Source organism: Musca domestica, unplaced genomic scaffold (genome assembly GCF_030504385.1).
Source record: "Musca domestica strain aabys unplaced genomic scaffold, Musca_domestica.polishedcontigs.V.1.1 15, whole genome shotgun sequence".
In the NCBI taxonomy this organism is placed as follows: Eukaryota; Metazoa; Arthropoda; class Insecta; order Diptera; family Muscidae; genus Musca; species Musca domestica.
In genome coordinates, this window is record NW_026712207.1 from 17,690,089 (window position 1) to 17,703,583 (window position 13,495).

At 38.1% G+C, this 13,495-nt stretch overlaps 2 protein-coding genes across 2 annotated transcripts; one reads left to right on the plus strand and one right to left on the minus strand.

Annotated features, from left to right (window-relative positions):
• The first annotated feature begins 4,009 nt into the window (after positions 1 to 4,009).
• LOC101893225 (20-hydroxyecdysone protein) lies at positions 4,010 to 5,630 on the plus strand. Its single transcript, XM_005190728.4, has one exon. The coding sequence runs from the start codon at positions 4,161 to 4,163 to the stop codon at positions 5,541 to 5,543; it is 1,383 nt and encodes a 460-aa protein (XP_005190785.2). The 5' UTR covers positions 4,010 to 4,160; the 3' UTR covers positions 5,544 to 5,630.
• Positions 5,631 to 6,289: 659 nt separating this feature from the next.
• LOC105262357 (uncharacterized) lies at positions 6,290 to 13,200 on the minus strand. Its single transcript, XM_011297181.3, has 3 exons — positions 13,049 to 13,200; positions 11,694 to 12,829; positions 6,290 to 11,636 (listed from the first exon to the last, which is right to left on the minus strand). Exons 2-3 carry the CDS (start codon positions 12,714 to 12,716, stop codon positions 10,176 to 10,178), a joined length of 2,484 nt encoding a protein of 827 aa, XP_011295483.2. The 5' UTR covers positions 12,717 to 12,829; positions 13,049 to 13,200; the 3' UTR covers positions 6,290 to 10,175.
• Positions 13,201 to 13,495: the final 295 nt, after the last annotated feature.

Here is a 13,495-nt window from a genome sequence, read left to right on the forward strand (position 1 = left end):
CTATGCAGCTGATATGGGGGATGGGATTCTGGTGCGAATCTGTCCGATGTTTTAGTCAGCTTTTTAAGTGGCATTTTTATGGAGTGAAAGTCCATCATTGGGTTGTTAAATAAAATTAAGCCAGTTGCCCGCCAATTGTGCTCGTTAAATTTATTTCAGTTCAGTTTTTTTTTTTGCTGGCTGTGGTCTTAAGACGGCAAGCCGCTCTCAAACTGATGATCGCTTAGCTTTCGTACACGTCCATCGCACCGCGTGCGTATGTGACGGAGGTGTTAATTTGTTTTGCTGTTATTACAACTTTGTCTGTTGTTGTTGTTCTTGGTGGTGGTGGTGGTAGTGGTGGTGTTATTTGTTCAGAGTCGACCATAATAAGGTTGTGGATCTTTTTCCAGATTCAGCTTCAGATTCGCTTTTATTTGAATAAACAGCAAATTTGGCAATCGAATCAGTTGCAATCGTCAATTTGAGACAGTAAATTACGCCAATAGTGGCGGCACTTTGCTGGGGCGTAGTCTTAATTTTTTTTTTGAATAACAAAGCACAGGCGAAACAATTGTTTGGCTATGTTCGACAGAGGCCCAATATAATTTATATAATATTTGTAGTTGTTGCTTTCGACAATATTGGGGCAGACTTACCAAAAGTCTTGTGTTTTGACGAGCATTCCTTAGCATGTCAAGCCAACGTGTGTGGTTGGATACGGAACACGCTTGCAATTGTGGAAGCGTAAATCGTATTTACCCTCAAAAAGGTGTCAATAAATGACGAAATTATTTGCAAATTGGCAAAATTAAAGATCAAAACAAAAGACTTAAGCCACAAACTTGCTGAGTCATTGAATCTAAAAAAAAGGTATTTGTGTCGCTTTCGGTCAACATCATCAACTAATGAAGACAGCAAGAATTCCAAAGAAACCCACCTGGATTGTTAATGAACAAATCCTCTCTGTCCTTGGAAATGACTAAAATAACGCTTATTTACTCCCAACATTTTTGATTGAGAAATTGAATTTCAATGGAAAGTGTTGTTTTGCATCAAATGGTTGGCAACTGAAAACACATTTAAATGACTAACTGTATATCTTGCATAGATTTAAACAGCATTCTGTTCTATTTATCAATATCAATAAAAAAAAACCTATGTTTTCAAAATGGCATCACCAATTTTTTACAAATTTTCAAATATTTGAAATCGTATTTTAGGCGGTGATGCGAAATGTGAAGTTGAAATGTTTTTTTAAGAAAGAAATTTTTTAAGAAAAAGAATTTACCACACAAGTAAAACACAATTATTCCTATCAGAGTTACCCAAATACGTCTGAAACACAAAATTACTCAGCTTTGTAATAATTGGAAAATATGAGCAATTGAATGAATGTTAGATTTTAGATTTTAAGATATGGACCTGGCGTATTTGGGAAATACGGGCGTACAAAACATTTAACCATTGTGGTGAAGTTGAATATTTGTGAACGCTACGTCGAATTTTGGGTGACGCTGATAAAGAAAATGTTTTTCATTTCATGTTTTCATAGAACAAGAATCCAGCCACAGCCTGGGCTTGTTGTGTTACAATTTTAAACTGTTGAGATAATCAAATCAAAAATACTATTTATGTGGTGAAATATTTGTTTCTTTTTTTTTGCATATTAGATAATTTAAGTAATTAAATTATTGCCGTCTGTCACCAAACAGTTGATTTTCGATGAGCTGCGGATAGTTCTTACTGAGAATCCTTTTCCTCTCTCTCTCTCCCTCTCTCCAACAGTAACTCAACTATCACAATTTCTCTCTTCACTCGCCCTTCGCCCATTCACTAGACTTTGGTTTATTAACCAACGTTTCGCAATAAACTGCCCAAATTGCAGGACTATCGTAAAATGGAGGAAGTAAAGAATATTTTACTTCGATGGCCATATTTACATGAATGACCTTTGCAACCTGGCTGCGAACGTTCTATAATGCATTTCGTTTGAGCATTTACCTGTTGGTAGGCAGCCTACATTGAATTCCAACCTCTGTTCAAATGGAGAACTTTCTTCACAAAATTCAAAGTTAGAAAACAAAAAGATAAAGGTCTAGTGACACATTTTTCCTTGTTATTGAAAGCTGTTGGTGTCGACCATTTGCATATCAATGGGTTGGAACTACGTCGTTTTGGGGGGTTGGGGAAATGCCAAAGGTATTCAAATGACTATTTAATGCAAGTGGAATAAAACGAAAAATCCATCACCTGGAATAGCAACTTTTTCAAGTTAATATCGATACCTGTAAAGAAGGTGTAATAAAGTTGTGGCTTTTAATGGCTGCCACGAAATGGTTGCCTTATTTTTAGAAATTCCCTGCAAAGCCAGCGCTGTCTCTGCGCGCTGCGCTGTGGTGGTCATGGACGAGATGAAACCTGTTTAAGAACTTGAACTTAAACTAATATTTGGTTTCTTTAGTTAGTTGCAGAAGACGCTGAACAAACAATGAACTTCAACAATCCGAATAACAACAACAATAATAACAACAGCACTGAACTGCATTGGAGGCACTGTCCACTTTGGTCAGAGATCAAAAACCCAATCAAAGAACAGAAACCATCGAAAGCTGCCGGTTTGACTTCTTCTGTTTTTTTGTTTGCAACATTGGCAACTTGCGAGGTGCCCGACTGCCTTTCCGTTGAAGATGTGTACTTAGGTCTTCGTTCTGCTGGTGTGCGTTGCGGACGAAGATGGCAAGAACAAAATCACGCACATTTCATTGCAAGAGAGGCGGTCAATGACATGGTCTGATATCGAGATGTTGCATGAAACGTATCGACACACACACACCTTCGTTCATTCTTTACCATTATCAGCTGTTGGCATTATCCGGATATATCAAATGGATTTCCCTACAGTTTTAAGGAAAGTAGAAAAATCTCCTTTGAAAATGTGAAAAATCAATCCCATACCGTATTGCCGTATTGCCCAAATACGCTTGGTCTAAATCTTCAAGACAAGTAAATAAAATCTAAACAATTAAAAAAACTATTCCGAATTTAAGATTTTCCAATTTCACACATTCAAATGTTTTTCTATAACTCCTTTTTATTTTCAACCCAGCTAACATTTTATTCCAAATTCTTTCCGAATTAAGTCCGAATCTTTGATGAAATTTCCGAATTCCTTCCGATTTCAGTACAATGTTGTATGGATGTGGTCAATGAAATCGGCAAGTTTTTCTAAATCTGTCTTCCGTTTCTAGTAAAATTTAGAATAATCCGCAAATTGCTGAAAAAATAATTAGAAATCTCGGAGAAAATTAAAATCATTCACATATGGTGTAGAACGACGAAGGAGTATTAGGTTGGTGTTTTTAAAGTGCTTATGCTATGGTGCTGCCAATAGAAATGTTAACCTACTTTCGAGTGTTGGCTGAGCCGGGCTAAAAACGTTGGTCCTGATAGTTTCTTTATTTTTAAATTACAGTTTAAAATTCTCCGATCAGAACATGTGACTCCATCTCCATGTACCGCCGCACAAAAACGTACACCCTTTGGACTCGATTTTTAATGCTTAAATAATCATGTTAGAGATCTTTGTTCAAACATTTTTCAAATGGAAATTATCGTCTGCCAAATTATTACTTACACCTCAACAATCCTCGCAATAACCACTAATGAAGTTCCCTTCACTTTTTAAAATTGATATAAAATAATTCAAATGTGCTACAATATGCTTCCGAATCGATGCAAATGATGTTTCACGAGCTCTACATTCTATTAAAGAGCAAAGCAAAAGCGACAACAACGACAATCCCAACTTGTGAGCTGGGTAGAACCCTTCTTGTAATGCACTGGGAAATGCAGGCAGTGAAATGCACACAGCCACAAATCTGGCCATATCATTGACGACATAGCTATGCGAGTTGTACAACAACATACTACGGACGTTGAAGTTTGAAATGGCAGCGACAGCCGCAGCAACGGCAGCAGCAGTGCTCCCACAGGGCATCGAAAGCTTGTCGTATAAATGCGCTTCTGCCAAATAAATATTAAACAGTTGGCGGAGTGTACTGAAAGTGTTAACAACGTCGAAGTGTATAGGAGTATTGGTTGGCCGCTTGCTTGGAATTTATTGTGGATTACTTTGGAACTATTAGCAGACGTCTGAAAAAAAAACTAAAACAACAAAAATGCGTTTCTCCATTGCTGTTTTGGGGATTTTCTTCTTCGTCGCAGTGAGTCAAGCGGCCGTTGTTCCCAGGCGCTACCGGAACACCGAAGAAATTCTAGTGCCAGTGACTATTATCCAAGATGGTGAGGAGATCAAAGAGGCCGGCAACGATGCTGATTTGCAATCGCAGGTGAAAAACATTGCTACAGAAGTAATAGCCGAGGAAATTGCCAAGGCAGTGGATGAAGAGCAAACATTAGAAGCTGTTGAGGCTGTAGTCGAAGCCCAGCGCCGCCTCGATGAAGACGCTGTCAAAGAGGAAATCAAAGAGGCCGTTGTCGAAGAAAACTCAGAACTGTTAAAAATATTACAGGCCGAAGAAGAGAATGCAAAAGAAGCCCCAACAAAGGAGGAAGCGAGTGATGTGAAGGAGGAAGAAATCGTAGCTCAGACAATCAAAAGTCTTCCCCAAGAAGAGGAACTAGCCGTACAGCCAGACTCAAGTCAAGCGGACGACAAGCCAGCCGATGTGGAACCATCCGCACAACAATTGAAATCTCTCGTGAAAGCCGACAACTCTGAGGAGGATGTACGCTCACCATCCGCTACGAACGATGACGAAGAGAACGTACCCGAGGCTACTCTGCGTCAAGCCACCCAGGCCACACCCGGTCAGACCACACAACAAAATTTCGTACAACAACTCATTCAGAGTTCTCCACTGGGCCAATTCTTCAACCAAATCACAGGTCAAACTCAAAATAGTCAACAGGTTGCCAATGACGAGACTGCTCCAGCTACCCCCAACCCCACTATTCCGGCTTTCTTAGCCCCCGCCATATCGACGGTGCAAAACGCAGCTCAGTCGGTCGTCAACACAACTCAGAATGCATTCCAAGGTCTAACTAGTTTAGCTACCAATTTGGGAACTACATTCCAAAACACTCTGTCCAGCTTTGGCGGTCAACCGCCGGCTCAGCAACAAGCCGCCGCAGGCGATGCCACGACTGCACGCCCACAGGGACCTTTCCAACAACTCGTTAATACCTTCATGGGCAACAACAATCCACAAGCCACCCCGGCTGCAGGCAACCCGCCCCAAGGACCCTTGCAGGGGTTGTTGAACATCTTCCAAGGCAACAATGCTAACAACGCCAACGCCACCCCACAGGCCAGTACACACTCAGCTGACACAACTGCCACGCAACCGGCCAATCAGCCCGAAGGTGCAGACCAATCTATTACTACTGCCGAGGAAGTAGTCGTCACTGCCAACAACCTGAGCAATGAGATTCGCAACAGCGCCGAGGTGGACGACTCCTTCGAAGACACCAACCAAGCCGAGGAATTGATAGTGGTGCAAGATGATGCCTCCCCGACTCAGGACCAGCAGCAGCACTGATACGGACCTGCAGCGTCGCTCTAGATTGTAAGCCTAGAACTCTAAGATGTGTCATTTTTCAATACGAAATCATCGCCATTTTTTCAATTATTTTGAAAACAATCCATATTCGCTAGTATCACGCATGAAAACAAAATTATTTATTTTCTCCCCTTGTATTTAGTTTAAGAATTAAATAAAAAAAGAATTCAATTAAAAATAATAGTTTTATTTGCAACCACAAGAGGATGTTGGTAATGTTGTACTTTGGAAGGGGATCCAAATAGGGGACGACCTGGCTAGGTCATAGTTCTTTCACTGAGAGTTTGCAATTTTTTGCTGGACCAATCACCTACAACTCTTCTTCATTTGCAGGGATTCCATCGGTTTACTTTTCATAGATTTTTTGCGAAAGAGTAAAATTCCTCTCTCTCTCTCTCTCTCAGAAAGAAGTTGCTGAACAATTTCTGCAGGAAAAGTAATCAGACAAAACTAATTTGAAAACATTTTTATTTTGGAATCCCCAAGACTAATTTTGTTTTGCATTTTGGAGAACAACGTTTGGAAAATTCTTCTTTTTTACAGTTTTCCGACAAAAGATAACGTAACTATCTGAGAGATGTTGTCAGACAATTCTTGCAGGAAATGTAACCAGACAGACTTCATGTTTGGTATTCTACTAAAGCGAACTTGCAATGGGCTATTATTATCGACGGCATTACCTTAATTAAATTGCCAAGGCATCAAATAAATAGAAACTACACTGATTTATTCGTATTAGAGTATAATTTTTATTTGTGTGTTCATTATAAGTCAATATACATACAGTCGCATTTAAATGGGTTTCATTTACTTTGCTAGCCCGTCTCGTGAACGAGATTTATGCAATTATTAATGCATTCAAGATGCTGTTGCCAGAATTACATTTTCCATTTCGAACTTTATTTGTGAGATGATGTAGAAGTTGGTTTGTTGGATTTCTGCTTTTGACTGTTTATTCATTGTTTTACACATAATAAGGTAGTATTATAATGAGCAGGTAATTGTAAAACATAAAGTTTGAAAAATAATAAATTAAGGCATCACCATTGAAAATATTCATATTATTATAAAAACAAAAAATACATTGTAGTTTTCAAATGATATCTAATGCATAGCTTATAATGCAAGCCACACACGATACAACTGGTTGTATGAAGTTGTGTTTCGGTTGTACAAAAAATTATTTTTTTTATTTCCGATTGTAACGTTTGTGGGCTATATACGACATGCCCACAAACGTTACAATCGGAAATAAAACGTTACAATCGGAAATTAATTTTGTGTTTATTTTCGAAGAGACAACACCATTGTTGCGCACATCAAAACAACACCACCCTCCAAGTTGTACCAACGATCGTATCGTGTGTGGCTTGCATAATGACCGTTTTATAACATAAAATACATGAAACATTGTATTTTTTGTGAAAATTTGATTCTCCGACATTTTCGAAATTGTCCACGGGACAATGAATAAAAATATCCTGTATTTTAAAAGTTTTTTTTCTTTTACCTCAAAAAGCCCCGGATAGTCTTGAGAACAATTAAAGGCTTGCTTTCAAATCGATACGTTATTAAGACATTTTGACAAATGTTTACTTGATTTACATTCTTAAAGAAAATCAAGAACACAGTAGGTGTTTCCAAAATATTTAATACATTTGTTTTATAGCGAAGGACAAACCCGTAGTGGCATTCTTTAAAGTGGCAACGACAGGTTTTTATAAATGCTGCATTTTATGAACGTCATACAAATTACATAGTTGGATTTTTCCAATTCCAGTAGTTAGCACTACAGGGATTTAATATAAAAATATCAATTGCTATAGAACAAATATTAAAATACTTATTTTACAAATTTGTAGTTGGTTCCGGCTGCACTCAATTTTCGTCACTAAAGAGGCTCATTGTACCTTTGCGAAGTTAATAGTTCATTGAAGAAGCTATACCAAAATACTACGTCGAATTCAAGACTCGTCATCTAATATTTCTTTGATGTTAAGGAGCAAGAAATTTTTATGTTGGAAAAAGCAAGAAATTTGATTTAATTTTGTACGAAAAATTATATAATAAAACAATATTTACATACAAATATTTATCCATGTATACAAATATGCCTGTCTGGAATAATATTTAAATGTTTGTATATGCAATTTGTGTATATGATTAGATTAATAAATATGTGTGTTACGACAAGGTGGTTGGTTATATAGAAAGTAAATATATATATTTTCTTGTTGTTATTAAATATGCATGTTTTGTTTCATTAAATGTTGTTGGACCAATAATTTATAAAAATGAAGCCGTTTATAGATATTTAAATAGTTTCTTTATGAGCTTTAACGTTATTTATATTTCTAACTACCTAAGTAATACTAAAAGATAAAAGAAAAAAAAAAAACAATATATAAAATTATAGTTTATCATAATCTTGAAAATGAAAATACTCTATGATAACTTTCAATAAAGTATTTTAAAATAAAATTTATTTCAATTCAATTCAAATTTCAATTCAAGACATAACCTTAAATATGTACAAAGCTTCAACTTTTACCAATTTTGCCATTACTACTACTAAAAACCCGTCCTCTTAGTAAAAAAGAGAACTCAAGCAAATATTACGTTCTCGTTTAAAACTTTTTACCTGACAAATGCTGGCTAAGTAAAAAGTAGTAACAGGATTGCCAACTTTTGATTGGCTAGTACGATGATTTTGAAGGAGTTCCCTTTAGTTTTCGAAGGAGTTTTCATCTCCAGATTTGTTAAAGATGGTAACTGCCACTTTTTTTCAGATATGTAAATGCAACTAATGCCACAAGACAAAATAGAGATTTTGACGATCCGACATTTAGAATGGCTTAAGCTTTTGTACATTAAGGAAACTTGAAACACCAACACTGGTTCTAAATGGCATTAGATATAGGTTGTGTATTGAAACTGACTGATTGAAACTGAGAACACAGAAATTAAAATAAAAAACTTAATATTCGAGTAAATTTCGTATTTGCACATTTATTCAGACGAAGCTACAGTGTATATTTGATTCCGTTCGACAGTACATGCCAGATGATTTGATTTATATTCTGTTGTGAGAGCTTTCATTAGGTAGTTTTGAAGGAAGGATTTGATTTTAGTTCGTAATAACTTGTTGTTACATTACTTAGATTTTATTGATTTCCATAGAAGAAGGTACTGTATTTAATAAAGAGTTTAGACATTGAATGTAAAGCACATATCTTAAATGTAGATGGATGTGTGAGTGTTTTGTTTTATATCTTTCTTTCCGTTGTGTAGGTAAATGGCAGGGTGTCAACATGAATATATTAGACTATAATTCGGTTACATGTTTTTTGTTTTTGCTAGGCAATGAGTAGAATATACAGCGAATAGAGTACAGTGTCTTTGGTAGAGGATATATTTGTATTAGTCTAAATTGGTTTGTTTTTAGTTTTGTTCATAAATTATATGATATACTGTTATTGCTGTCGGTTTTCAGATTTTCTTCGATTGGAATGATTACACAAGTATATTTTACATAGGTATGTGTATGTGTGTGTATTGCTTACTAAGCCTATCGTAATTTTCTCTTAGCTAATTTCTCTATGGAGGCATTGCTAAATGCAGTTGGTTATAGTTTAGCTCTGACATCGAAGGTGGCCTGGAATTCGACTCAGTCATAGATTCGGTGACATGCCGCAACAGTTTATTTCAGTCAGACTGAAAAACAAGTTCTATTTAAGATCATGGAAATGCCAAGCGTACAGTTTCTCATTTTTCTTGAAATGGTGTTGGCCTCGCGTGTGCACTTTTAAAAGGACAATGGTAGCAAATTACTTATAAGAATAAAGGAAATTGTAAGCATAAACTTGAAAGTCATACGGTGTTTTTATTGTCAATTAAGTGTGTGTTTTTTTTAGATTTCTTGTAAATAAATCGACGAGCCAATTGCTCCAGGCCACAACTTATCCCGTCAAAGTCATAGGAATTTATTTTGGGTTACAGCTTAAACTCTTATATAATACATTGTCGCTTTTATTTTTGCTATAGCTGCACTGGTATAGGAGAATATTTACTTAGCTATAGCTGTCTTTAGAGATTAATTCGCTTGCAAAAGAGTACAATACTTTGCAACAGATTTTATTTATATCTATTTTAAATTCTTTTATTTTTATTTGTCTGACAATTTTATTGTCATCTTTAAATGTTTGCAATCGCACTATAGTATCCGGATACGTTGGAAAACTAAAATAAACCTCACGCTTATGTTTATACGAAAATCTTACTTTAACTATTATAACAACCACAAAGAATCTGGAAATGCTGACAAGTACAGAATGAATAGTCAAACTGTTTGGCTTGCCAAAGGATGTTCGTAAACACAATTCGTAAATGAACAGTTAAAAACTCAGGACTGATTTTTAAAAAAAATTATATCGTAATATAAACATTCCAAAGGGGTTTGTGGATGTTATCTACACCTGGATGTTATTATCTATGTTTATATGTATATGCAGTTATGTACATTGGTTAGGTTTGGCATTTTATAGGCCGCATGGAGTATTAAACAAGCTTAGATTAGAGCTGCACAAAACGAGTCGTTACGGGCTTAGATTTTTATAAATTCGTTTCAGTTCTTTGGGGGATGCCACCACAAGCGCCATTCGATGTCGACATCATGCCCAGGGAGGAGTGTGTTATGTTGGGCCCACTATTTATTATACGCTCACATTTTCCAGGTCCAAAGCCAGCAGCGGAAGTCGAAGAAAATAATTTAATGGGTCTTGTGGACGTTCGACTTTGCGTGGATGCAGCAGTCGACAGACTTGTGGTCGCAGTGCGCATCGACCATTCATTTTGCTTCAGCAGAAATTGCTTGACGTTGTACTCCATTTGAGCAATGTCTACGGTTTCCGTGCGACTGGCATGAGTATTTGCTTGCGAGGATCTGTTCTTGTCACTGTCGCTGGGATAGTACTTGTAGTTGACTATATCACATGTCGGCTGTTCGGTTGCAATTATTTGCGAGCACTGAGAACTAGAATCCTGCGGCTCCGATGCGGTATATGCCACGGGAAGTCCAGAACGCGATGTTCGCCGATAGTAGGTCTGGGGTGTGCTATAGATGTGTGTATTTGGCGAAGAATCTAATACCGCCTGTGGAGACTCAGGAAGGTTAACATTGGAGGCAGTGTTGGCGGCATCTATACTAAACTGTGTGGATATTTCATTGATTAGCTCCGACTTGGGCGAGAGCGACTCATCGGAAGTCTTTATGGTCTCGTCCTGACTGGAATTGGCTATTTGTTGGAACTGTGGCGTTGTTTTGTAGCCGGAATCCGTGGACATTTTCTCCACAGACACAGAATCGATCTGATCCAGTGTAGAAAAGGATGATGACTGCTGGTCCGTGGGCGAGGATTCACAATGGTTGAGCTTTTCCATTTTTTGCTGTTCTCTCTCCATTTGCTTGGAGTTGTTCTGGACCCACTCGGCTACACGGCTCAGTTGCTGCCGCCGCAGTATCACCGTCTCCTGGAAGTCTATATTATCTGCCATTGAACTGTATTGAGTACCTGCCGAATTTTTACAGCTATTATCACAAGTCACAGGGGGTGGGGCCGCTGTGGTCATTTCGGGTTTTGTGGTTTCTACTACCAACTTATCAGTCTTTTCATCTTTGGCAGGTAACACAATTTCTTTTTGGTCTGGTGGTCTCTCCGAATCCGTGCCTCCGCTCGTAACATTAGCTTCGCTCTCACCATCGGCAATCACAGAGGAGGTTGCTAAAGCAGATGTTGTATTCTCGATTTCCAAAGCCTCTTTACCCGTCTCAACGGCATTTTGTATTTGGTCTTGCTGCTGCAGTTGTAACTTGGCATTTGCCAGTGCTACCTTGGATGTAATGATGTCCTTGCCATCGTCGAGCTCTTCATCTAGAAGACGTTCCCGTCTCCGGTATATGATCGGCGTGATAGCCTCAATGGATTCCATATTATCCAGGAGAATATTACTTTGACCATTTTGCTGTATGCGCATGGCGCACAACCGTGGTCCTCTATTTTTGGGATTTTCAGCCTGCAATGAAGAGGATGTGATGCAAATCATTAATTCGCACAAGAGTTACCTACTCACCTTAATTGTTTTGATGAGATTTCGATTGAAGTTCTCAAACATTTTCGCCCCCTCACAGCTGCTGCTTCTACTCCAGACACTCGACAAGCTGCCAGTCATGGCACTCTTCACCATACCCTCAATAGACGTCTTCGAAGCCTCCAAAGCACTTTTAGTGCTGGCGGTCGGCGATTTTATATGATCCCGAATTACACCCCTCCTAAGTTCACAAGAACTTTCTGTTCGCAGTTTTGTCTTAGCGTTTAGTGTATCCTCGGCTGGCTCCACGGGTATATTTTCGTTCAAACTTGGACCCAAGAGGGGTTTCTGCTCATCAAGTATGTCATCATTGCCGTTGATATCTTCTAAAGGTTTTTTAAGCTTAACTGGTGCCGTGTTCTTGACCTTTTCCTCCAGCAGGTCCAGGGCTGTTCCGCCGCCATCTACAAAGCGTCGCTGATAGCTATTGGTCGACTTCATGTTGTCCAACAAAGTGTTGTATGATAGCTTGGCTGCAGTCGATAATGTCAGACCACTACTTTTGTGACCGTAAGGTCTGTCGTATATTCGGTGGTGGCCCAGAATCGGATTAACCATGAGATCGTCCTTTTTAACGGGAGTAAACAATTTGTCCATTTCATTCAAATCCGACACGGAACTCTTCGTCTCCGATATGACCGAATCGCTGGATTTGAGTAAGTTCTTGTTGTATGGGCTGTTTGTACGTGAAGGCGAGTTCAGATTGCTATAGCAGCGCAGGCAAAGCTGGGTCGTAGTATCGTTGAGATTGCCATTGCTGTTGGTCAATGTAAATGGTGTCTGGGTAGAGACGGAGTATGAGTGGGACACATCTGCCAACACCGTAAGGTCTTTGGCACACTGGCAGGTGTCGCAGTGCTTCGTTTCGCCCGCTTTGAGTTCGTCGTGCAGGAACTTGGCCATCAAAACCGGCGAGATCATGTCATTGTCATGCATGTGCAACCCGCTTGCCGTCGAATTGTTCAGAGAGTTGGTAGAGTTCTGTATGACACTTGGACCAGGCATGTTGTTGCAAGTGCCACTGTTGTTATTGTTATTGTTGTTAAGAGAATCGCCACTAGTACTGTTGTTATTGTTATTAGCCAGATTGAGTGATGACTCGGAATTAATGCTAGCATCTGGGTAGAAGGGAAAGTGTTAATTAATACGATGAGATCAATATTAAATTTAAACATTCTAAATGGAGCATCGCCTCGAACTTAATACAACTGTTGGGCATGAGATCACAAGGAGTCACACAAGTATTGAGCATGTCAACAAGACCAAATTTTTAGAAATCGATTTTTTTATTTCGGACAAGTTAAGCGATATATATTGAGAATTGTTGTGTTACTTACGCGCTACTTCTTATTTTATTTGCTGGATGGTGTTGGGATAACGAAACAGTCAAAACTCGGGGCATTTTGTTAGAAAACTTTGTGAATCGAAATTTTCAATTTTTACAATGGAGCATGGGTTTGATTTGATAATTTTCTGGGGAAAGTAAATTTCTATAAAACATTAATTTTTGGAATATTGAATTTATTCGAATGGAGGAAAGTAATAGAAACAACAACAGAAGCTTCAAAAATCGATTAATTGATTTAGAAATAGTCCAAAATATCATATCAATAATAATCAATAATCAAGCCACCAAATATATTCTTTCAAATACGATAAGTAAGTAGATCTATGTTTATTCAGAGCTAGTTTTTTAAAACTTCTAATACTACTTTCGACTTTTCTCATTACCTTATATCAATTCTCTTTGCTGATCGTTCCGTGAATAACTCACGAATAATAAA

Bases quoted from the DNA above. Each gene is read 5' to 3' on its own strand.
- LOC101893225 (XM_005190728.4), top strand. From the start codon at position 4,161: ATGCGTTTCTCCATTGCTGTTTTGGGGATTTTCTTCTTCGTCGCAGTG.
- LOC105262357 (XM_011297181.3), bottom strand. From the start codon at position 12,716: ATGCCTGGTCCAAGTGTCATACAGAACTCTACCAACTCTCTGAACAAT. The intron at 11,637-11,693 runs GTGAGTAGGTAA...TCTTCATTGCAG, and splicing joins ATCTCATCAAAACAATTAAG to GCTGAAAATCCCAAAAATAG.